General features: G+C 42.7%; 1 protein-coding gene across 4 annotated transcripts; it reads right to left on the bottom strand.

Annotated features, from left to right (window-relative positions):
• Nucleotides 1–26: 26 nt before the first annotated feature.
• On the bottom strand, nucleotides 27–25,372 carry usp7 (ubiquitin specific peptidase 7 (herpes virus-associated)). Of its 4 annotated transcripts, none has more exons than XM_031728527.2 (31): nucleotides 23,563–25,369; nucleotides 19,631–19,735; nucleotides 18,782–18,980; nucleotides 16,708–16,846; nucleotides 16,405–16,493; nucleotides 16,171–16,279; nucleotides 15,201–15,331; nucleotides 15,017–15,071; nucleotides 14,821–14,901; nucleotides 14,383–14,473; nucleotides 14,182–14,264; nucleotides 13,736–13,845; nucleotides 12,850–13,027; nucleotides 11,970–12,114; nucleotides 11,650–11,780; nucleotides 10,212–10,346; nucleotides 9,689–9,790; nucleotides 9,026–9,131; nucleotides 8,219–8,311; nucleotides 8,042–8,109; nucleotides 7,700–7,800; nucleotides 7,105–7,258; nucleotides 6,792–6,859; nucleotides 5,709–5,817; nucleotides 4,622–4,699; nucleotides 4,421–4,521; nucleotides 3,722–3,821; nucleotides 3,254–3,373; nucleotides 3,086–3,157; nucleotides 2,880–2,970; nucleotides 27–1,179 (listed from the first exon to the last, which is right to left on the bottom strand). In XM_031728527.2, exons 1-31 carry the CDS (start codon nucleotides 23,657–23,659, stop codon nucleotides 1,073–1,075), a joined length of 3,348 nt encoding a protein of 1,115 aa, XP_031584387.1. In that variant the 5' UTR covers nucleotides 23,660–25,369; the 3' UTR covers nucleotides 27–1,072. The 4 variants fall into 4 exon arrangements, with proteins under 4 accessions (XP_031584387.1, XP_031584388.1, XP_031584389.1 ...); XM_031728528.2 differs by having other exon boundaries at nucleotides 1,044–1,179; nucleotides 5,709–5,811; nucleotides 23,563–25,372; XM_031728529.2 differs by having other exon boundaries at nucleotides 1,044–1,179; nucleotides 12,871–13,027; nucleotides 23,563–25,372.
• Between the last annotated feature and the right edge of the window lie 573 nt (nucleotides 25,373–25,945).

Here is a 25,945-nt window from a genome sequence, read left to right as displayed (position 1 = left end):
GTTCAAGAGGAAATACAGACAAATCGTATTTTTCCCCATTTATTTTAAACAGATGCTGTTTTGCAGATTTTTTTTTTTATTTTTATAATACAAGGTCTGCAGAAAGAGACAAAAAAAAATTTTTCTTTTTCTCCTCCAACCAAACTAAGTGGAAAAGAGAACTTGAGTGTAAACTTGGAAATACTGATTTTTGTTGCTCTATAGGGATGGGAGCGGAAAATATAAGGAAACCTCATCATAAGAGCAAACCAGAGAACTTCAGGGTGGACGCCAGCTCGCAGCTGCTTTTGCAAAAATTATTAATATTTTTAAAACGACTGCATCTCTCCATCATTTTCTGCAAGTCAGTCCTCCAAACAGCACACTCATTGACCTCTGCGCACAGCAGTGTGATGCCCCTTTGAACAACTTTATTTAAAAACAACCCCCAAAAAATTGTGAAGGGAAAAAAAAAAGCTTTAAATGAGGTGGAAGTGAAAACTAAGCCTAGAAGTTCATATTTATATATGAAAATATTTATATATAGCATACATATTATATATGCTATACTGTGTCGTGATTCCTCTTAATTTTTTTTTTTTTAAATCATAAAATCCAATTACACGTCTCCCATTTCTGAACAGGCAACAAAAAGCAGTCAACAGGCAGACAAGCCAGAAAAAATAACCGAACAGCCTCAAACATGGAGGGAGACGATTTTTAAAAAAACAGGGGGAAAAAAGGGAAAAGAAATAAAATGTACAACAAAATAAACAGTCAGTGGTTGGTGCGGTTTATTTTGTGGTTGAAGAATAATCCATCAGCTGCAGCAAGATCCCAATCACTGAAGACATAGTGCCGGTGTAGAGCTGTAGAGGTGTCCAGGCGGGGTGTTAAAAGTGATGAATACACACACACACACACACACACACACACACACACACACTCTCAGTCTTTCTCACGCACAATCACACACACACACACGGTTGTTGGTTACAGTCTGTGGTTATGGTTTGTTAAAGTAGGTAGGGATGAAGGCGGAGCAGGAGAGGATGAGGAGGACCAGGGGAGAAGGTGGGGGGTGGGGGCTGCTTTAGTTGTGGATCTTGATTGCTTTCTCCAGGTAGGTGTAGCGACCTCTCTTTGGAGCTTTGTTGAAATGATCCAACCCTAGCCAGGGGCGCGGGTGGGACATGTTACCTGCACAGGAAGACACATCAGAGAGGTCATTAGGAGGAGTGACAGTGACACCCGCAGTACAGAAATCACATGAACAGTAACAGGAGCAGTGGGAGTATTTCTGTAGCCCGCGTGACATCGACATTAATCTCAGGTGTCGCTGACACACCGGCCAATATTAGAAACGTGAAGAAAATAAAGTCCAGTTTTATTGATTCTGGTGACTGGGTTGGGCTACACACATCAAAACTATCGACTGCTGGGGAACTTTTGGCCATTTTGATGCTGTTACATTACAAATAAGAACCAATCACTGCTGCAGACGAAACACATGCCCCGCCCCAGTCTCCCTACTACAGGAACCCTTCAGAGGTTCTGTGTCACGCTTGTAGAGGAATCACTGGAGAGGCAGTGTGGTAAACACCAGAACTACACTCGCCAGATGTAATCAGCCAATCACATGACAGGAACTCAGTGCATTTTGCCATGCAGACATGATGAAGGTGACCTGCTGAGGTTCAAATTCAAAATCTGGGAAGAAAGCTGATTTAAGTGACTTTGAATGTAGCATGGTTGTTGGTGTCAGACTGAGTGTTTCAGAAACTGTTGATTTGGTGGGATTTTCACACACAACCATCTCTGGGGTTTACAGAGGACGGTCCAAAAAAGAGAAAACATCCAGTAAACAGGGGAGCAGTTCTCTCTCAAATAAGCGCTCGTTACAACCAAGGTTGCAGAACAGCATCTCTGAATGTCAAAGCCTGAAACAGATGGGCTACAGCAGCAGAAGACCAGCCTGGGTGGCACTCCTGTCAGCGAAGAACAGGAAACCTGACGCTACAATTTGTACAGATTCACAAAATTTGGACCACAAAAGATCAAATCGTCTTGTCTGAAGTTGATTTCTGCTGTGACATTCAGATGGTAGAATGAGGCATAAACAGAATGAAAGCATGGATCCATCCTGCCTTTTATCTACAGTTCAAACTGTTGGTGAGGGTTTAATGGTGTGCGGGATATTTTCTTAGGGGTCTTAGTACCGAATAAGGATCACTTAAACACCAAAGGCTCTCCAAGTATTGCTGCAGAGCATGTCTATAACCACAGTGTACTCATCTTCTAATGGCTGCTTCCAGCAGGACAGCAAACTATGTCACAAAACTCAAATCACCTCGAACTACTTTATTTAACGTGACGATGAGTTCACTTTACTCAAATAACTTCCACAGTCACCAGATCTCAGTCCAGCAGAGCACCTTTGGGATGTGGTGAAATGGGAGATTCACATCATGGATGTGCAGCCGACAAATTTGCATCAGCTGTGTGATGCTGTCATGTCAATGTATCTGAGGAATATCTCCAGCACCTTGTTGAATCTGTGCTATAAAGAGCGAAGGCAGCTCTGATGGCAAAAGAAGATCCGACCCAGTACTAACACAAGGTGTACCTGACAAGGTGGCCAGTGAGTGTACATAAAAGGTCTTTAAAGTTCATTATTAGGTGGATAAACTTGTATAAATATGAGCAGCCGTGACATTGAAGTGGTGGATGACGAGGCACTGTGCTCGAATCTGAGCAATCTCTGTCCTTGTGATGCAGTTTCATGCTCTTGTTTTATTTTTGTGTTTGGCTCTAGCCCGGTGTCGTTCAATCGGTGCAGTATCAGTAACAGCAGCAGTTACACTGGTACCGCTCCCAGTAGCACCGCAGGCAGTAAATACCTGGCTGTGGTTCAAAGTCCTTCAGGTTGACCTCGTACTCATCCTCATTGATGTACTGATGCCGACCCATCATCACAATTGCAAACTTGAACTGAGAACACACAGAGACAGACATCTGATGGTTAACTACCCCCATGTTAACACTTTAATTATTTCAGCATCAGGATAACGCTGTTTTAAGAAGAAGCAAACCAACAATGACCTACCTTCTCAAACTCTTTCTCCTGGATGTCCAGCATGGTCTGGATCCTCCTCATCACCTCCCGAAACGACTCACCCTGCACAGAGGAGAATGGGATGGAAGTGAGTCAAGAGGAAATAAAATAAATAATAATCCCCACATTATGTGGTTCAAGTAAACAAAAAACACACACCTGTCTGATCTTGAGCAAAAAGGGAATCCCAAAGGTGCCAAAGACCTCCTTATGGAAGTGAGCAACAGGGATTAGCATTTCAGTGTCCTTATCCAAGTCCACCTGGTCCAAAGGAATCTCCTGAAAAAACCCAAGCAGCACAAGAGAGATGAAGGAAGAAAATAAGCTCAGATCAAACCATTGACTATAAAATTTAAAAATAAACCAACTGTTTTTACCGACACCTGGTGGTCAAAGTTTTAACATGCTGTAATGACGCAAGAGCTACAGAGAAAACTGAGCCAGAAGCTTGGTATTTAACCTTTAACAAGCATGAAGAAGTAATACTTCTACTGCTAACTGGCTGGCTGTGAGGGCAAAAATACAGTGTCGGGCCGACGGCATGTTAAGTGGAAGTTAAGCGGCTAACATAAAATAAACGACACGGTGAAACACGCTGCACAGGCAACGCCTCGCATAAACACTCACCTCTATTCTGAAGGTGCGGCTGGCAGCAGGAGATAAACATTCTAGCAGCTCGTCCTCCTGGTGAACTCCGATGATTTTATAGCTTACTATCTCTAACAGCCTGCAGAGGGAGAACGAGGGAGGAGGCATTAACGCTCTGCAGGAGCTTCTCAAATGCAGCACAATCTGATTCTGACATCACACCAGGGAAAACAAGAAATTCAACAAAACTAAAGGGAAAGGTGCCAGTGCTGTCACAGAGAGCAGGTTTACAGAATGAAATGGGGCTGTGCAGGCTGCGGTTGCTGTGAGGGTTGTAATTGTCAGACTATAATTTGAAGTACTTGAAAAGTGTTTAAAAAAAGGAGAAGATGCACACATTTTGCACATGGTTAGGATTTGATTAAAAAACAAACAAACAAAGGGGTTAAACAAAAGCCAAAATGTTACCTGGATCAAGATGAGTGGAAAACTAAAGCGATAAACTGACTACAGACAGTCTAGGCTACAACAAGCCCTCAATCTCTAGTGATTTGCCCAGGGTCAAAGATGATGTTCAAAAAGCTAAAACGGACCAAAGTGTGCTCGATTTTTTTAATTTTAACTCAGTTTACCATCAGATGCAAACTCCCTGTACGGCAGGACAGCTGCAGCAGCTGTCAAAAAGTTCTGATTGCAACCACCGAGAGGAAGACAAGCAAGCCAAACACAGATGGATACCTGAGCTTCTCAGAGCCGTTTTCAGACAGCTCCACAGCCTTTTTACATTCTTCCAAAAGGTCCCGCACACAGCCGTGCTTGTCAGGGTAAAGAGTAATCTCCTGCAACATAAGAAACAGAGTTTCATGTCTATGGTTGAATCACAGAAACATTTTTCCTTTTGTAAAGGTTTTTTTGTTTTTGTTTTTTAGAGTGTCGTACCTCCTCTCTGAACTGGCTGTTGAGCCATATGGATTTAAAACTCCTCCTGTTCTCAAAGTCTGTTATCTTCATCTTTAACTGTGAACACATAACGGAGAAAGAGAGAGAGAGAAAAACAAAATTATTCCTTTTGTGGACTGTTGTAGGATGTGCCCTTCCATTTTCTTCTGCTCATCTGGGGCCGGGTCACTGGGGCAGCAGCCTAGGCAGAGAAACCAAGACCTCCCTCTCCCCCAGCCACCTCCTCCAGCTCATCCGGGGGAACTCCAAGGCATTCCCAGGCCAGTTGAGAAATGTGGTCTCCCCCGTAAGTCGTGGGTCTACCCTGGGGCCAGGGTACCATGAACACATCAACCAGTAGACATCACAGTCAGGTGCCCGAACCACCTCAACTAGCTCCTTTCAACATGGAGGAGCAGCGGCTCTATACCCAGTCCCTTTTAAATAGCTGAACCCCTCACCCTTTCTCTAAGGGAGAAATTAGCCACCCTTCAGAGAAAGCTAATTCTGTCTTTTGTATCTATGATCTCATTCTTTTGGTCACTACCCAAAGCTCGAGACGTAGGCGAGAGTAGGGACGTAGATCAAGATACAAATCCCCGTCGCTCATGAACAAGACACTGAGATAAGTCCTCCACCTGGGGAAGTAACTCGTTCCTGAGCCAAACTGAGGACTCCACTGTTTTCCGGGCCATGGCCATGGAAAGCAGTGGCCTCACACTTAGAGGTGCTAATTTTAGGAGTTGCTTATTGATCATATGTTTATATTTACTGTGATCATTTAAAGCTGACATTTGGTTTGCAATGAATGATTTGAAATAAATAAAGTTCTCACAACTGTTTGTGTGTTAAAAGTTCAGGTAGCCAGAAAACATTTTTACCCCAATGACTTTGTTTTCTATCAGTCAGCATTTTATATTTTATAACGGAGGAAAGACAGAAAGACATTTAGGATTACCAGAATTATTACCGGCACTATGAAACACTGAGCTCCTTTTCGGGGGAAACGGCAGTTATCTTACTCGAAAGAGAGAACAAAGACAAACTTGAAATCCTGACACAGGAAAAGTAGACAAACCAGTCCTACCTGCTGGTAGTAGAGTTTCTTGGGCTGCCGAGGCTTGAAGAATTGCAGCAGATCCCGCAGCGTTCCCTCATAGTTGTGTCTGAGAGGATTCCCTGGACCGTCCCTGTACCTGGCCACCACACCACCAGGCAGGGGGGGAGGACAACAAAGGGGAGGGAAGAAGGGTGGAAGGAGAAGAAAGAAAAATGGGAGGAAAAGAAGCAAAGAAGCAGAGGTGGAGGTGAACAGCAGAGCAAGACGAAAAAAAGAGAAGGACAGAGGGAGAGGGAAGAGTAGGAGGAAAAACAACAGAAGACAGGTGGAGGGGGGACAGGTTATGCAACATTTCTCCTGACAACTGCAGGTAATCAAATCAAAGGCAAACCTGACAAAAGCTACGAGTCACAACACTGTTCAAATGCGCTCTACACGTTCCTTTCTACATGTCAAACAGAATGACAGGATTTTGAATTATTTAGGGAAAAACAGCCTTGAAACAACGCTGTATTATTCATTAAACTACAGGCCATCTTTAGCAGATTTTCCTGCCTCCAAATGAGCCTTTTGGGAGATGACTACGCACGTCAGCGAGATCGATCTACGTACAGTGAAGGTGATGAGTCAGTTATTTGGCCCAAATCCATGTGGTTTCCTGTTCTTTCTGACCATCCGATTAAGAAGCAACATAACACGCTTTAGTAAATAAAACACCAAAAATAACGAAACCGCTCAAAAACATTTTGTCACAGTTCTCTGCTAAAACCGCTCCCTCTGTGCAGGAAAAGCCTTTGTTTAGTATAATCAAGTCAGTCAGAGAAAACCACAAAAAAAGGAATAATTATGCTACAGCAAAAGCATAATTACTCAGTTATGTGCAAAGCAAGAAATAAAGTTCTCTCCCTTGTCGTTCACTTCATGTTCAGTGTTGTTTCAAAGCCCTTAACTGCATTTTTCTGACTATAAATGCCATATTTTGTCTTACAGTGAGAACAACGGCTTAAAAAAAGAAAAAAAAAGAAAGACAATCACTATTATGCACTGTTATTGTTACTACATTTACAAAGAATGCACTGTGTGTGTGTGTGGATGAGACAAGCCTCCTACCCCTGTGACTTGAAGAACTGCAGTAGCATGGGATCTGTGTTCAACCTCTGCGCTACAGTCTTAGCCACCTGATAAACACAAAAACAGACAGTTCATGAGGGCCTGTCAGATTTCACCTGTCAGTCAAATTTAATGCCAGAAGGAGCAGAATTCCACTCCTGGATTACTTCTAAAAGTATCTAAGAGTAGCAGCAAAAAAAAAAAAAAAATCAGTCTTCTTATAATGACTCTGCAGCTTCACATTGGTATTTTTAAAAAAATGAAATAATAAGAGTAAATCAATAAACATTCAAAGGGCCTCAACCGATCGTACCTGAAAATAGTTCATGCGGTTCGACAGTGTGACCACAAAACCGGGGTCGTTGTGGATGGTCTTGTCACAGAAAATGACGTCCACCCGGTGGTAGAGATCCCGGAAGTAGTCCTTGGCCGTAGGCAGCTCGCTGCTGTCGTTCTCTGGGTCGTCCCTGTGGTGTTGGAGAAAGGTTGGAAATACAGTTTAAGGTACGGGATGTGTTTTATTGACGGGAAAACAGACATCGATGTGACAGAGAGAAGTGTGACTGAAGTGAAGGTAGAGGTCAAGGACAGAAAGAGCAGGTCAGGAAGTAACTGAGGCAATCACTGAGGGCACAGACATAACAAGTAAAGCTAACAAGTTCTATAACATTTTCTCAACCAGAGCGTCGTTAAAGAGAGACATTTAAAATAAAGGCAACTTGACGCGTGTCGACCTTGGGAAGTTCTTACGATCTGGCAAAGCTCCCAAAAGAAACACCTCCCAGGATTGCACATCACATCAACTTTAACAAGAATTTATTTGACTGGTGGAGCCAATCCACCGCACCAACATCAATTTGGTAGATTTCTCAAAGCACAAGTGCCCCCCCCCCCCCCAAACAACTTACTTCTGGAAGACAATGATGTCCCCGTCCATGAGCTCGTCCAGGGCCTTGTCCAGAGAGACATCATAGTCCTGTATCCGCTCTGTTAGATTGGGCTTTACTTCCTGTAACACACCAAGCATCGAGGGTTATGCAGTCAATTTATCTGCTAAGTGCAAGGGAGTATTTATTTTTGTGGCAGATATATTAACACCAAGGCCTACATATGACAGTGTGAAAGTATGCACATGAGAGCCTGACACAGCTTCTGTGCCAGATAGAGGAGCCTGAGAATGTGAGTGTGAGGGAGCAAGTGAGAAAAAGGCAGGAGTGTGTCAGCGACTGAGCGTCACAGAAATAGATCACCTCATAGAGGATAAGGCTAGTTTCCTGCTGAAATCCTGCTCTCTCACACATGACTGGCAGCAGGTCTCCTGAAAGAAGCAGAGAAAAATCTCAAAATCTTTACGTTCACTGCAGACAAAGAACTCATACACTGCGCTTTATGACAGGGTACTGAGGTTAAAACAGAGTCACACTTACTTATTTTGCAGGATATAGGTGTGTAGATATGTCCACAATAATTTAAGCTTCTGGTTTTGGGGTCATACATCTTCAAGAACAACATGACATCATCTAAAAAAAAAAAAAAAGCAAGGTGAAATCAGCAGCGATACAACACGTCTGCCAAAGAAGTGTTTGAGGAGCAGTATTGCTTCAATTTGCATAAATATTGTTCAACTGAAACACTAAACAAAGCACAAAACGCCACTTAAGGTTCTGCACTTGTGTCTGTTGGTGCAGTTCTCCAGCTATGCAAAGGGAAAGATTGAGCGCACTGAGAAACAAAGAGATACGTCCAAGGGTTTGCAGTTCTAGTATCTTTAACCTTTGGGTTCACTTAGTTCCACTATGAAAGCTGTTTTCTTCACAGCAGGGCCAAACCACAAGGATCACCAACACCACATAAACTACATTTGCAGTTTTTCTGCATGTTTCTGACGTTGACCCCAAGTGGCAGCAGGCAGCTACAACATCGCACTACAAACAGTAGCATGCTGGAGCCTTTAATCAGCAGCTAAACACAGTGTTAATCATAAACACTCAGAACAGACCCATCAACATTCAAACCGATCAGTTACATCTATGTTTATGACTGTGACCTCTAAGGCATTGTGTCGATTATTCTTAGCTACACTGTACCAACATAGGCAGCTATTTAAGAGGAATCAGAAACTGACACCTGAAGAACATGTTTTCTACATAAAATGTTATTTGAAAAGTTTAGAAGAAAGAAACTGCTGAGATTAACTCAAAGTCTGATGATGAGCGCCGATGTGGAGAACTTACGGTCTTTATCAAACTTGGGTAACGTGGCCCCACTGGCTGCCATCTCCGGATCTACAGTCTCCAAAAATATTGTCCAGGGGTTCTCATTGTCACTCAAGTCGATCATCTGAAACACAAAGATGTTCAAATCTTTTAAAAAAAAAAAAGGTTTGTTACATTTAACTGATTAAGTTAAATGTAACTCAGGGGTGGTCCCAGGAATAAAGTGACACAAAACTGTTCAATTATATGGAAAACTTGTAGAGGAAAAAAAGACTTTAAAACATTATTCTGGGACAAACGTTGAGGATTTAAAAAAAAAAAAAAGAGAGAGCGATATGACAGGTGATTCTATACATGGAGTTGTTATCCGGTAATTCAAATTAAAGTCAATTTAGATAATGATTCAGAAAAAATATTTCGGGGAGTGATATTTCCTTCTAGAAGGACCTTGTTTTTCCTGGCAGTTATGCAGCGCACTATTAAGGGAAAAAAGCACACCCATGCTCTAAATCCGGCATATTTCTGAACTGATCTTAGCACAGTTGTTCTGGTCCACTGGCAGCTTTCTTTCATTATTTTAATGCAGGTCATTTAAATTCTGCTTTCAGTATGAATTTTTAAAAAACTGACTAAAGTGTACAGGAATTTTTAAAGATGTGTGTCGCAGGCGCAAACACCTACCGACTTGTTGCAATCGGCCTCGTAGTCGAGCATGGCAGGTCGCTTGGTTCCGTTGCTACGGGCCTGCATGGGCCACAGCCTCATCTGGTCCTGTGGGAAACCCTGCGGCACATCAATGCATGAGTTTCAATTTGCGTATAAGATGCGGGAAAAGCAGAAACATGGTGAGAAAAAGACATGAAGACTAAAATTTCCAACTGGTATTTACTGATCAACCGCAGGGAGCCAGAATTTGTGTATACATGTGTGCTCCGCACTGTTGACAAGCTAACAAGCCCTCTCTTTCAGCCCGGGGTCAGAGCGTGAACCCGCGTGAATGCGGTTTCTTTCACAAATATTAAACTTCCACCTAACGTGAGTTACTTTGATGAAAGATAAGTTTACAGAGTAAATATTTCATCTTGAAACTAAAAACTCTTCACAGTTAATCTTAAATGGTTCAATTTATTCTTAAAAAAAAGTTAGAAATTTCATCCAAACATCCATCACCATCAAAGAGCATACAGTCCCACAGATGCCTCACCATGGTCTGGGAGAGGTTCTGGACAAACTCTTGCAGCGTGGAGCTCTTCAGGACCTTGAAGACCGTGTACTTCACTTTCTCCTCGTCGTACATGTCGTTGCCCTGATGACCGCAAAACTGGTCCTCGGTCACCATCTGCCCAGAGAAGGAAGATGAACAGCGTTAGTATAACTGGACCAAGAACCAAAGTGTGAAAAATAAGAGACTAAAGACTTCATGCAATGAAAACTCACTCCCCCACACCCAAGTTATCTCTATATCTTGACAAGGCAAGAGCTTCATTCTTTGTATCCACACTGGTGGTGACATTTCACTGCAGCAGTCAGTAGCTAACTGCATCAAAAGTCTTTTAAGCTTTTGTCTAAGCAATCTGCTTGTCATACACACACACACACACACACACACACACACACACACACACACACACACACACACACAAAAGAAATCATAATTATGTAGAGCTTTCTGTTTAGAGGGGTGCTCCACTGCTAAGACTTTCAATGAGGTGTCAGTTCTGATGGCTTACAGGCAAAGTGCAAAGCAAAGTTTCACACAGCCTCATTACAGCCTTTAAATGTTACGCTTATCACCTCTTCAGAGGAAAATAATGAGCGTAATTAGCCTTTGTGCTGCCTTAATACTCAAACAAGTAAGTCAGTGCTGAAAAGGGTAAACCTTTATCATTTAACAAGCCATTTCCTCATTATCACTGACTGCTCTTCTCCCCATCTCGACCACACAGAGACTGCCAAACCAGAGCGAGAGCACCTGCAGTTGTGCGTGCCGCTTGTAGGATACACCGAGTCCAACAAAACACTCGAACACTTTGCTTGACAGAAAGAAGAAGCTTCCGTTTTCCGGCCCGTCGTTAGCCCGACGATCCGATCCAACATAAATGTCTAAACGTCATCTACTCGTTTTAAAAAGCCAAAACAGTTCATTCTTATCGCACTGAAATTCAGCTTTCATCCACCTATGAAACATATCTGCCCCGTCTAAAGGTGTACGATGTATACTTTGCATAGCTTCTCATGAACTAAGCGGTTTCTGTCAGGCCTCTTATGGAGGTCGACTTTATTGGGTTCAAGTTCAAGCTTGATGGGATCTTCAACAGAACAAATATACTCATTAATATGAATAAATAATCCAATAAGTACCGTACGAAGTCCTGCACCTTTACACACCTTAAGCAATAAACACCACCTGATTCAGATTACAGACAGTGTAAAACAGCACAGGCTGCTAGGTGTGGTGTTTCGACACAAATGTGGCTTTACCTGAAATCCACAAATACAGCTTCAATTTTCTCCTGTACTTCCTGCACTACTGCACTGTAGGTTTCTCATGTGCTGTATACTAAATTATTCAGCCACACAAGTATTTTGATCGCAAAGTATCAAAGCACCACAGAGCACTTAAATAACCTCCGATTCCCTACCTGAACCTGCATGTAGAGGTGAGCCTCTTGGCGTTCCTTCCTCTTCTGTGCTTCCACCCTCTTCTCCTCCTGCAGACGCTCCACCAGCTGCTGGGGGATGTCCACATCGGTCATCGGCTGGAGCACCTCGCCTGAGTGAAGGTAAAACAGCGGAAGTGATAATTTAGTACAACAGTATTATTCAGTACAGTCACCTCCATGTGAAAGAGGAATTTTATTTGCACTCATCAGCTGAGAGGAACCCTTCGTGTGTTGCTGGAACAGTTTCTCATACCAATGTTTTTTAAATGACGAGTGAAGGAAGAAGGATGTTTACTTACTGAGCTTGGACTCACGGATGTAGACCAACATGTACGCGTTGGTGCAGTGGCGGACAGAGAGGTCGTCGTCGTGTCCGCCGTAGTTGTGTTCTATGGCCTCCTCCTTGGTGCATCGTGACACTACGTCATCATCAAACTTGCACCACTGCAGAAAGAGACAGAATGATAGACGGAGACAGATGGGGATTGCAGGATGGGGTCGCAGCCAGAGATGAGGAAGCCAGAGGAGGATGAGGAGCAGAGGCGAGATAGGGGTGGGGTGGGGCAACCACCAAGGAGTGGGGGGGGGGGAATAAAAGAGAAAAACCAGAGAGCACTTAAGACAACCATTGTCACACAAACCCAAATGCAGAATTAAAGTAACATCCCACTGATGTGTGCATATCATATCTGACCTGTGCTGAAAGCTTGTGTTTACATCCGACTCGTTACACTAACACATCTTTTCTGACAGAGTTTATTTCACTACACATCTAAATTGCGAAACATCCTTTTTCTGACATTAGGTGATATCATCTCACCTGTCAGGAAGCTTGTGTGTTCTCAACTATGAAGCATTTGTTCTGACTCCGAGTGGGCAGTTTAGCTGCCTTTGAAACATCTTTGTACATTTTCAGAATAATAATCACTGCAGACCTGGGAGGCACTTATTCTGACTCTCAACCCTTGAATCTTGATGCATGCAGCTGTATGTAATTAAAAAACACTTAAGGTCAAGAGCCAAGATAACATAGCTCTGAATTCCTCCATAACATAAACTCATTTTTGTTCTTTTTTAAATTTACATCGAGTAGCATTCAAACCCCAACACATATGAATCCCAAAGCACACATCCCACAGCATTTTTGGTGAAAAGTGCAGAAAAAAAAATTGTTCTCACAATTGGATCCTTGACACTCACTTTGCCGTCTCCTTTGGGGTTAAGATAGACGACGTAGTGACCGCCATGGTTGTCCCCGCTGTGGACTAGCACAGCGTGGAGGATGTAGTTGGCTGGGTCCTTTGAGTCTGGCTTCTGGAGGAACTCGTCCAGAGGTAACTGGTCTGGAAACTCGAACCTAATGAGCACAGAAAGATGGAGAGGCATTGGAGACAAAGAGATGGAGAAGGAGGAGGAAAAAAAAGGATGAGGTAAGCAGCAGTATTTAAAAAAATGGAAAGGTAGAAATTAAAAAAAAAAAGTGAAAAAAACAATGTGTAGATTAATACAAAAAGGGTCAAATATCAGCCAAAAAGTAGCATAAAAATGGAAGAAATCAAGGGTAAACTTGAGCATATTCAAAACTGCTGTCACTCCACACCCACACCTGTGTCTCTGTGCACAAAGCCCTCAGGATGCCAGTTGCCCGTAGCATCATCACAAGGATGAGTCAGAGCTCATCGAAATGGCACAGCGGAAGGTTAGCACTTCTAAATGGTAGCGTTTGCTAAAAGTGTCACATTATTTCTGCTGGGTTTTATTTTTAACACCATTAACTGTACACAGATTGATGGCACAGAAAACAATCTTGGTTCCTTTCTCACCGTCTGAATAAGCGAGGTCAGGGCAAGCTTTTCACGAGTGTAAAGCTCAAGTGACAGTCCTCCTTTAACCTATGCTACAATGGAGCAGACCTTCTCTAAAATTACATCCGAGCAGCACAGTTACTGTCTCATTGTGTGACGGGGAGTGATCTACTTTAAGCAGGGTACGTTCTGCAAAGTAATTCACAAATAACCTTACTTCAAAAACTATTTTTAAAGCATCAGCTTGTTTTTTCCCTTACCTGTCATTGATCTTGATGTTTTGGTCGGTCTGTGGGTCGTACATGAACCTCATCAGCTGCAGATGGAGGATCGGAGGGAAGGTGAGGAACTTCACTCCCTTTTCTGCTTCCTGCGACGCAAAACAAAAATGAGTCAGACATCTGGTGAGGACATCCCATTGACATTAATCCTGCCATTATAAACCCTTTCAGCTTTAGGCTGCTCATTTAAACCATATCAAAACAAGGCAGGTAAACAAGCTCCAGATCTCATTTTTAGAGCTACATATTTCTGTAGCTTGGCAAGAAAAAACGGAAACCTACTGAACCATTTGAACATAGTCTAATTTTTGGAACACCAAATATTTTTTCACAATGACATAAAAAATCTAAAATTTTAGTCCAATTTGCTTCAATACCAACAGCATGAAAGCAACAAGAGCCAACAAATAGCATAAATACTTCACCTGCAGCCCGTGTTCTCCTGCATCATATTTGTTGTCTCCATCTAACTGCTCAGTTGCCACATAATCTTTGAATGACTCAAAGACTGGAAAGAAGAAAAGATGATATTTAGAAAATCGCCGCTTTGATATGTGTGTGAAAATCATGATCATGCAGGACAAATGTGCCACTGATCAATAAAACACCACATTTATGCTACTCACTGTTCTTCTTTCCTTTTATGCTAAGCTGGATGTCATAGTAGTCCTCTATCCGCTCGGACCTGTAGTCCACATGCTTACACTGGATATATGACTGCAGAGTGACACACACACACACACACGCAGAGTCAGACTATACGATATGAGAGGCGAGTCAGAAACATTATTTCTCATCGGGTCACGTCTTGATTTAACCTCAGTCTATTCTTAAACTGGTCTTGTTCCAGGCTACATCCTGTGCTGTGTTAGCCTACATCATGTCGCTATGTTTACAGAATCTACTGTGCGAGACGTGCTGCAGAGACATTACTGAGCAAAATAAACACTATAAATTTCCCCTCATAAGAACAATATTGTACAACAGATATGCAAAATATGACCATAACTAAAAGGGCGAGTCGACTAAGAGGAGGAAGAGACGGAGAAAGAGTGATGACATACCACCATCTTTCCTCTGAAGAGCTTTGGGATTGTTCCCTCAACACAAGTGCCTTTCATTTTGTTCTCTACGTTGTCCAGGAGCTGCGCGCACACACACACACACACACACACACACACACACACAGAAACAGTAAATATTGTCAGCTGTTGTTCACCGTGCATACAGGGCCTTTTTAAACATGTATAGGAAACTCACCACTCTGCACAGCTCCTGCACATCATGTTGCATGAAGCTATCTAGTGTTTCCCACCTGCACGTAAAAACACACACACCAACCGTCACAACACTTATTGTGAAATTCTGATGGTTTACCCACATGTCAAGCATGCAAGGATCTAATAGTTTCGCTTACACCACATATTATATTCTCCAAACTTACCCAAAGGACTTTGTGAGCTTCTTGGTGCCAACCGGTTTGTCGCTGTGTTGCAGCTCGTAGAAAACCCTCTGCAGTGCCAGGGGGACGCTCTTGGAGGAGTCATCTCCTTCTGTGGGCATCATGTAGACCGCCTGGGAAGGATGAGGATGCTCCAGGATTACAACTTTTATATAAAGCTACTCATCTTAGACTGACTGGACTATTTTTGTGAAAACATTTACTATATTTAAACTCCAGATCTGCTACTGGAAAATTTCAAGAACAGCACTTTGATCGTAGAATTAAAAGGGACGAAACAAAAGCAGCAACTAAAGTAGAAGGTTACAAATAAATAAATATGCATGTCACAAAAATATATTTTTCAATATGTAGACACAGATATTTGAAACTGTTTCAATGCTCATTTCCTCCAGTTTTAATACCGATTACATTGACGCCTTCTAACCCTCCGATTGTTGACACACACTGCAGTGCCTACATAACCCGGCCTATTCTCACTCACAGCGCTGTCTTCTTCCCTTTACTCATCTCATTCGCCCTGGGTCAGTAGCATTTTCTTGGCAGTAGGAAGTTGGCAAGTGCAGAGCTTAACAACTGAGCTTGTTGGCTAAAGAAAACAGCAGTCGTGTCTATTGGAAATATTTCGCATTTGGGGGAAATAAACACAAGAAAGCCGACATACAAGATCCCCTCATTTAGCTAAGCACCTGAAAGGTGGAACTACTATATGAAGAATTAAGAGCTTTGTGTACCTCATGTCACTTTACAACCTGGTTATTCTTACTTGGATAAAAAATTAAAAGGTTTATGACCTCAATGTTGACAACTCTTGGTATTGAAAGTGGTCCTGAGAATCGGGGGGTTTATAGGTATTTAAAATAATCAAATCTATTATGTTAACGCCCCTATAACACATCAGAAAAACAGCCACACACAGACAGTCATTAGAAGCCACAAGACAAAACCTTACCCGTCGTAGCTGGTTGGTGAAGAAGAGTGTCTGTAGCAGGCTGTTCATGTAGCAGGTCGCTCCTTGGTTCTTAAGTCCAACATAGCCTGTGTGTTTCTTTGAATCCCAGCTGGTCACACAGAGGAAAAACTTCAGTTAGTTATAAGTCATAAACCCTGAACAGAACAGAGAAAATGCACATGGAAAATAGTTTATAAAGACAAAAATAAATGGCTCAAATAGAACACAACATACGCCACTCCGTGTGGGGCATCCGCCTGGACGTAGACTTCAAATGTAACTTTGTCGTCGTCGATGAAGCCCCTCTCTGGATCGGTCACATCCTGAAATACATCATTGCAAAACAGTTAATCTCCTTAAGAATATTGATTTTTAGTAATGAAAGAATAGAACCAGGCCCAAATAAAAGGTTAAGAAAATGGTAACTGCTGAGCGAGAAGAAAACAGAACCCCACCAGCACTCACCAGCAAAAATATTCCACTGTTACTTTGACTAAAGTAACAGTACATTAATTTCTGACAGGTTTGTGTACTTACACTCCAGGACATGAAGTTGGAGAAACCCCAATCGTTCTCTTTGTGGAAGAACAGGTGACTGATCCTGCGGCTGAATGACTTCTCGTCGTCTTTGTGGTTAATGATCTTCAGCATGGCCTGTGCGTGGCAAGACCATGACCTGAAACACCAAAGACACGACACCCGAATACAACTTTTAAACAGTTCTGCAGTATTATTTCCTCAGGAACATTTTGGCGACACTGAAATTGGCACATTTAGAAGACTGCGTAGGCTACGACGTTAAACATAGGAGAGCAGGACCAACAACCTGTGCAAACTTATGAGCCAAGTAAGCCATCCAACCCTGTTCCACTTCAGCTACTGAAAAACATAAAACAGTGTTGTGCACGGTAACAGGATAAAGCATCAGATGCTAATTTTACATCCTTCCACATCATTAACCAAGATATACCCAAATCACCAACAGCATCTATGCATCAATCAGAGTGGCGTTACAAACTGAACCAATCTGTAAGCCTCACATTTACATCTGTGACCTCCCACAGCCTTCAATTTACACATCAAAGATATATTATGAAGACAAAATGTACACCCAAACACACAAGGGTATTTAAAAACAACAACCACCACCAGGGAAATAGGGCTGACAACACATTTTCTAAACTAAGTTATGCAGCTGAGTTGCACAAAAAAAAACACAGAAAAGGAAAAAAAAAGTGACATTGGATTGTGAAAAATGATATTTCATTGTGGGAACTGGCAGCTGTTTGTCTCAAGAGCGGCACAGAAAACAAAAGCTGGGTTTCCACCAGAGCAGTGGTTAAAACCAGCAGCTGTGACCCCGTTAATGCAGCACTACCCAACCGCAATAAAGGACGGCTGGGCTGTAATGTCGGAGCACGAAAGCTGTGCAGGTTTCAACTCCTACTACTTCACACAGGGAGCGATGGAAAAGTGGTGAAGGCTTTAGCCTGCCACGATCAGCGACTATGAATCTGCTCGATGACACAATAACAATAATTCAACAACCACTGTGTGGCAATGATGGCAGAAGACTCCCAATCCAACTCTGCTCCAGTAATCAAAGAAAACCCCTCTTTACATGAATGGACCTACAGGAGCAGTTATGATTGTGCCATGTCGTTTGGATTTTTGTAGATATAACACAGACAGTGAAATGGAGCAAAACCTGCGTCTTTTTCTTGAGGAATAATTTGCTCTGATGTTTTAAAGTATTTTGACAACACCAGTGCCAACCAGTAAAAAAAACAACAAAGATGTCACAGGTGTAAATCTTCAAACAGCGGGCTGCCTGCTGCTCTGGCAGGTATCCTTCTGTATAGGACACGAGTGAAGAAAAAGAGCAGACTATTTAAAAGTGGTCTAATTGTGTAGTTAAGTTAACATTAAATACCAGAGCTTTGCTAGTCCCAGCTATTAAGCAGACTGGGAAAGAGGCAGATGCTGCTGAAAAACTAGACATATGGAAGAAGCTTTGACTGTCTGATAGGAAGTCGAAAATCACAGAAACGATGCAGCAGGATTGCCTCTTTACCTTTCACTAAATTAAAAAAGATAAATCCAGTTCTAATCTAATTACACCGGCTCCAAACTTGACTGTGTGCAGTCTTAACACAAATATGTTTTCCCATTAGCAGCTGCATTTTGCAAAACAGCAATAAAAAACATTTCCACTGCAGTCTCACAGTATGGGATAACTGCGCTGAGCTGCTGCGGTCCTGCCAGGTACCAGAGACGACCACAACCACTCTACGTCAGGCCTCCTGGCTACACACTAAAACCTCACTTTCACTTCATCCACTCAGAACATCATATATCATGTGAGATACTCGAGAGTTTTTACTGTAGCTTTGGCAGATCTCAATTCGGGGCTCTAGGTAAACTACATCCCTCAGAGCAGTGTAGTGGATAAAACATCTGCAGGAAGTTCTTCACAGCACCACTGACCCCAAATTACAGTAGAAAAACCTACTGCGACTTTCAAAGCAGCAGAAGTTCCAAGAGAGCATAAAGTCAATTGATAATCACAGCTCATATCAAAAGGCCCGCATCCCAAATCCCTCTTACGTACGTGGAATCTGACTCTGCATTACACTGCAGGAAGAAGCCCACGCTCTTCTGGTGTGGTCGGTCAGGATAGAAGCGAGGCATCACCATTATCTTCCAGGGAAGGTTCCGGACAAAGCAGGACGGGCTGAGCACTGACTCGCTCAGGCGGCTGAAGCGCTCCACCACAAACCGGAAGGTCGCCTCCGACCGCCAGCTAGTGTCTGTGAGAAGACGGGAGGGTGACTCGTTAAGAGGGGGATGAGAAGATTTGGTGTGTAACAGATTCCCTCTGATTCACTGGGAACTTTTAATTCGATACAGCACTTCTGCTTTATTTTCCCAGTGATCCAAATAATTGTGGTCAGAACTGTCATTATTCCTGGACACCTGCAATCCGACAACAGAAATTCGAGACAGAGTTCCACCCCAAATGTTTTGGCAGTAGACGGTTGCTGCAGTCGAGCAGGGGTTAGCCTTAAACTGCCCACTATGATGCAACAGTGGTGCAGCACAGCGCTGCAGCACCATTTGATTTTTATTAACCTCATAAGTTATGTTTAACTCAAGCTACAGAATGTAAAAGACATAATTACAAGTTACTTCAAACAACTTCTGAAAACTGGCAGAAGTAAGAGAACTTACAATTAAATTAAGTTAGAGAAAATACCCTTTAAATTTAATTCATACACTGCCAATAAATAACACGGAAAAGAGTCTTTATGTTTTCATACTGACAAACTGTCAGCATTTGAGTTACTACATATGAAGACATTAACTTCAGGTGTAATTTCAACCAGATGACCTACAGTTTCTTCTACTTGGAAAGCTTCAAAGAAACTAAAGCGTTTGCAGAGGTGCACATAATCCTCACCATCCTCCATGTCCTCCTCTGTATTGTTGTGTCCGTCTGCCATAGCCACGTTACCATTGATCACTGGGTTGGCGGGGATTCTTGGAGGATCATCTGTATCCCCAGCTACACAGGGAGAGAGAAACAACAAAATAAGACTGCATGGATATGGCGTTCCTGGATAGATTAACATGTTAGAGACCCTTTTTTTATTTAACTTGGGGTAAATGTGGCTGAAAACTCTGCATTCCCAACTCGCAGGTGTCAACAGGTCAGGAGCGTACGACCGAAAATCCTGCTAGGATTATTAAAGCATGCCAAGTACTTTTATATGTTCATTTTGTAATTTTAAACCAAAATAGCAAATCTGGGCAATGTGAGTAGACACATTAAGCGTCCTCTTATTCTCCCATTAATGCCATTTTTAGTTTCAGATTTGGGTCACACAACTGATATTTATAAAAAAAATAGATATATATTGTGGGGCATCCTTTTACCTTTTTCTTCACTTTAATGGGAAAACCCTGCTGACACAGGATAGTAAGCCTCCTTTCTCAGTCTGTGTATGACAGAGTGAGAGCAACAGAAAGCGAATGTGTGACTGTGTATGTGTGTGTATGAGCATAACAAAGGCCCAGCAACACCAACAGTAGGCTGGGTAATTATGGATACAATGCAGGATTAAGCAGCAAGTCATCATTCAGACAAAACACACGCGTACAGGGGACAATAATTATCCCAGCTCGGCAGCTCGACGCACAGTCTAATTTACCAAAACATGCCGATGAGGGAATCAGAGGCGCGCTGAATCGACTTCAAGGAGTGAGTGAAATCTGCCCGGATCCTGTGATGTCCCAAAATGGGTTGCTTTGTCACCTCGTCTCTCGCACAATGTTTTGCGTGTGACACTTCTCTGTGTCGGTCTACAGGTAACACTGCTGACCGAATCCTCCAGGAGACTGACCTCATTTACCCAAGCAGATTACACCATGCTATTGGGCTCTGTCAGTCAGCTCCATGACAACCTTTTGTCCCGCCCACTGTGTCAATCTATGCTGAAATGTATTTATTAATGGATCTGTCACCAAAAACTGCAACAGTAGGAGCCAGGAGTCTTACTTATGGGACAAAAATCCACACAGAGCAAGATTGCAGAGCTTACCCCGGCTGGCTTAAACTATAAAGAGAATAAAAATGAACTCCTGTGATTTAGCTGAAGCCTCACTATAGCTGCAGTAACCATCAAGTGAAAAGATTTTGGAGAAAAAAAATACGCTAATCTTTCCTAATCTTACGAAGCTGAAATCCTTTGGACTAAAAGTAGCAAATGAAAGTTTGTCAATAATCACATTCAGTCTTCTCTTCTGAAATACAAACTTTATGCTGAGCAAACGGAAAAAAACACTCCAGATGTGTGGTTAACCCACACCAAAAAGGTCATAACTGTATGGTTGATCTTGTTACAGTGACTTGGCACTAGGAGGCTACAATGCAGTTTGCTGCATCAGGCCACACTAAGCTGTGTTCCTGTACTTTGAGCAAACTGGCCCTAAATGCCCATAAACAATATTAAGTCCTCACCGTTGTGCCAATTGTACCCCTTAGTCTTGTATTTCTGAGAACTTTTAGAATATAAAGGCATCAAGATTGTTCAATATTAATTTTTAGAGGGACCAATATAAAACCTTGGCCAGCCATGTGACAGCAACAGCCCTGCTTTTAAATCAGAGTGTAGACACACAAAGAAACAAAAACGAACAAACAAAAAAGAGGCAAAATGACTTAGCTATGCCAAATGAGAGATGGTGGGGCTGCAACTGCATGGCGCCTCATACCATACCGGAAATGGAGTGTGGGAGTGTGTGTGTGTGTGTGGTGCTTCTGAGAGAAGTCAGAAAAAGTGAGCAGTTTGTTATGTCAACTTGTCTTCACTGTCCTTGTAAGGCTTCAGTGCACCGAAGGATAACGTATGAAAGGTGAACTACCAAACAAAAAAAGGGGGGGGGGGGGAGTCCGCTAAATGCACCTGCTACTAGTGATTAGTGTTACAATGAATCATCAAATCATGCAAATGTTATGCCTGGTCATTTCTTTATTTACTGCATAGCATGCATGTAACTGCTTAAGGTCATTTGTATAATGCGTGCTCCCAAATAACAAGCAAAAGCGTGTGAAAACATAGTAAAATTAAAAAGTCTGAATGACGCAGTGAAAGTGCCCACTGGTCCCTACTCAGCCCCAAGTTGACATCAGTGTAAACTTAATAAAAATGCTGGTAGTGCTGGTGTTGTGTGTGCTAACTGCTTAAATGACCGCCCCGGACTCCAAACTGAACCCAAAAAAAACGAAAAAAAGAAGAAGAAAAAAAAACAGATCATTAAAAATGGCGAGCTCCATGCCTTTTGGTCTTCCATACAATGAAGCAGCAAATCCCCGCGCTGCCTCTGTGCGGGCCTGGCTTACCGCAGAGGCGACTACTGTTACTTGCCAGCGCTGCTCCACGTTTCACGTAACGACACTAACTACCAGGATATAAATTAACATACAACGGGATAATGTACGCTTGGTGCTTCACAACGTTATTATTTCTGCAGGGATAGCTAAAAATGTAGTGCGTTAGCTACCACAGGATTGACGCATCTGCGTTCCCGTTAGCCACCTTAGCAAACACTAGCCACAGATTCACCTCAAGGCCTTTATTAGCCAACATTAGCTGGAGTCAAGAAGTACCAGCTACCGATGTAGATTTACTGTTAGATGAATCATTTTACCCTCAGCTGCTAAATTATAACCGTGACATAAAATTTAGACACAGGCGAAAAGCTCGGAGAAAAAAATTCAAGGCCCGGCTCTCGGGCAAAAGCCAAAATCTTAACGATGCAAAATACAAGCCACCATTTTGGAACGCCACACACCCCCTCCGTGCACTAGTTGGCTAGCTAGCTAGCATGCTAGCTGGAGAAAGAACGTAACGAGGTGCGCATTGGAGCTAATTGACTAGCTCAATATTAGCACTCGCGCTAGCACTGTTCTTCGCGTTTTACAAGGCGTAACGCGCTAAGTGGATGTTAGTGAAGCAGATACTCTGCTACAATATGCTAACATGTCAAACTTTGGAGACACACCTAACATATTTTTACCCAAATGGTCAACCGATCTCTTTAGCCATTTGGAAACCAGCATTTAATGTATGAGCAATCACACGATGCTAACGCACACGCTCTCTCTTTTAGAGGCTGAACCAACGTTATTTGTCGAACAGCAACTAACAGACTGAAGTTAAACGTTATCAGTAAAAAAATACAAATATATATCACTACTTTATTCGCAGGAGAAGTGATGAACGCAGCTAGCGATAGCTGTCAAAATCACCCCAAAAGCCCACACAGCCAAGTCAGAGCAGAGAGATTAATTTACCTTAGCGTTGGATCCGTGTTAATTGCAACACTAAGCAGACTGTTTACAAACACTTGGGCCACCAACAAGCATCGGGCCCGAAATTCTGTGAGTGCAAGCGGATTCTAGACGGCGGTGATTTGGCTATCTCGAAGCAACAAGCCGATGAACTGTTTATTTGTAGATACGGTTGCCGATCAGAATGAATGATTTATGCGGCTAATCTGCGACAATGTGCGGAGAAAATGCCACCGGTTCTGGATATACCTGCAAACAGCTGAATATCGCAAGCATACGAAGATCGTTAAGGGCTCGGTTTGCTTGTAACGCAAAATGAGGTCAGCTGCATACAAGTATGCTGCATCGGACGCACAATCAGCAAAAAAAACCAACCGGCTATCTCTGCTAGCTGCAGGCCTCAGTGTTTACTGAGATGTTGGGCTCAGTTAATGTGGATAAAATCCTGTGCATTTCTCGTGCAAATGTTAACTTATGGCACAAACCTGGTAAAAAGAACAATAAAAAGTCAGTTCACTTTACTCGGGGCCATTACTTACCTTCCATCTCCATGTCCTCCGGTTCACTGAGCTGCTGCTCGCCGGCTTTCTGTTGCTGCTGCTGTTGCTGCTGCTGCGTGTGGTGGTGGTGGTTCATGTTGGCAGGTGGCGGTGTTGTTGTTGTAGTTGTGATGCGGTGTTCCCTGTTTTCTCTGTTGCCCTCGACCTTGTCCAGGGTCGGCTCGGTGGGGAACCGGGTTCTGGACTGCTGGTGAGGTGTGGTGGGATGCGGAGGTGGGGTGGACAGGTCGAGCCTTGGCGGCCGGGCCTGCTCTGTTGCGACCTCGGCCTTGTCCGCTGTCAGCGCCGGGGAGTGAGGAGGGGAGGTCGGCGGGGGAGCGGGTAGAGAAACGCGGACGTATTTGCTCGCTATTCGCCCAATCTCGGCGCCTTTGGTGGGTGCGAGTCGCTGGCTGACGGCAGGGGTTGCGATGGGTGTAATTAGGGGAGGGCGGGGGGACTCCGAAATCGGAGGCCCGCTGAAATTAGCTAAATCAATCTGGGTCTACCCCGGGAAATGTGGGGCAATAAGAGAACTCAGAGCACGACCTGCACCGTCAGGTACAAATACCCTGTTTCTAGCTAGCGCTAAGCTACCTGACACTAGGCAGCCAAATGGTATTAAAGGTACGACAATGAAAACAAAGGCTCATTTGCTATACACACACATTCAACAACTTTGCCTGCGATATCCCCAGTCTGTGTGCTCCTCCGATTGTCCCTCGTCTGGGGGAGAGCGGAGGAAAAAGCTATCCATTCAAACCAGCTTCCCAATACGGAATAGCACTGATGTTAACGTTAATTTAGAAGTTCGCGGAGACGAGAGTTTGCGCGGCCCGACATAAACCAAAATCCTCCAAACCGCCCTAACACGACAGACGACAAAACGCTGCAGCAGCTCGTTGCATTTCTAGCTATTCCCCTCGCTTCTCGTGAAGAATGTGCCCGGTCATACAACGCTAGCCTGAGCTGTGCGGCTCCCTCAACCCGCTCCTCCCGTTTGGTTTGTGATGTCTGAGGTAAATCTCAAAATGGCGGTCGCGCTTTTCTCTGAAATGTCACATCCGCATGGAGATCCAAACACGGGCCCATCCCCGAGCCAGCTTCTCCATCCACGCGAAATCACACAGGCCGGGTCGTGTGTGTATTAAAGGGAGAGGAAAAATAAGCGCTAACGACAATTATTACACGAATGGGATTGGTTTAATGGCTGTACGTGGCGTGACATTGATTTGAATGGGAGAAATCGCTGAGCTGTTGGGCTAAACTGTGTAAATACGTGGTAATAGCGTGTGTGTGACGTTTTACCCAGCAAGGTGACAAAAATAGAAGTTTTCATTGAGCAATTCTGAGCAGATTTACTTTTTTTAAAATTAATTAAATCAGTGCTGTCAGAAATTTTGTAATGAAACGCAACATGATTCAGCCTATAAAACTGTAAAACCACGTGGTTTCCACTGATATTAAAGGCAAGAACCCGTTTTCACAAGCGGGACTTTTGTTTTATAGTGAACAGTTTAGTTAGTTTTTTTCCACTATTGTGCCTGGACAGCTGTGTTAAATTAGCTTTTAATATCACACCCTGGACAGCTCGAGTCATTCCCAGTTATTTTATTTATTCGATTTTGTGATTTGATTTGTGTTTACCTGGTTATTAGTTTCATTCAACATGTGTGTTAACTTTATAGACTTAGGTTTTCAAGAGTTTGGGTGCACTTTCATGCTTGTATGCACTATACACTCTCGTGATTTAACTAATGCAGGACAATTAAAACATTAAAATAGCAAAAAAAATAACAACTGGGTAATGTAGTTAGAATATAATATCATATCCACCAAATAAAATCTACTGCCTTCCAAGGTTATTATAGTAAAAAGTCCAAAGTAAACTCGATTAAAGTGAAACATTTCAGTTAACTAAAAGTAAAAAATGAACTTTTGAAAAAAAATTGAGGAAATATTAATAGTTTGATTATAATAACAACAACAACAACAACAACAATAATAATGATGATAATAATATTAATAATATTAATAAAGAGTCTTTGTTTATTAAGACTCTGGATGTCTGCAAGAGTGAGTCAAATGAGTCAGATTTTCCTAAGTTGTGCCTGGCAGTTGCCCTTCATGTCATAATAATTAAAAAAAGACTCAAACTAACACTGAAACTAGTAAAAACTAAACTACAACGTAATATTTTCAAACAATAAAAACTAAACTGAAACAAGAAAATCAACTGACGTGAACTAAATTGAATTAAAACCAAAAGTCGAAATGAAATAACCTAAAAACTAATTGGAAAATACAAAACTATAATAAAACTGCTGCCTTCCTGCTCTAAGACCATGTTATTTACTTTAGAGCTGACCGCCTGCCTGCTCAT

Source organism: Oreochromis aureus, linkage group 4 (genome assembly GCF_013358895.1).
Source record: "Oreochromis aureus strain Israel breed Guangdong linkage group 4, ZZ_aureus, whole genome shotgun sequence".
Lineage (NCBI taxonomy): Eukaryota > Metazoa > Chordata > Actinopteri > Cichliformes > Cichlidae > Oreochromis > Oreochromis aureus.
The sequence above is the reverse complement of the archived record's forward strand: the minus strand, read 5'-3'. Positions and strand labels throughout refer to the sequence as shown.

Excerpts from the sequence above, each read along its gene's own strand:
- usp7 (XM_031728527.2), bottom strand. The coding sequence starts at position 23,659 with ATGAACCACCACCACCACACGCAGCAGCAGCAACAGCAGCAGCAACAG. Across the intron at positions 14,474-14,820 it reads TCTTCAGAGGAAAGATGGTG|TCATATATCCAGTGTAAGCA; the intron begins GTATGTCATCAC and ends GTCACTCTGCAG. Across the intron at positions 14,265-14,382 it reads CATAAAAGGAAAGAAGAACA|TCTTTGAGTCATTCAAAGAT; the intron begins GTGAGTAGCATA and ends TCTTCTTTCCAG.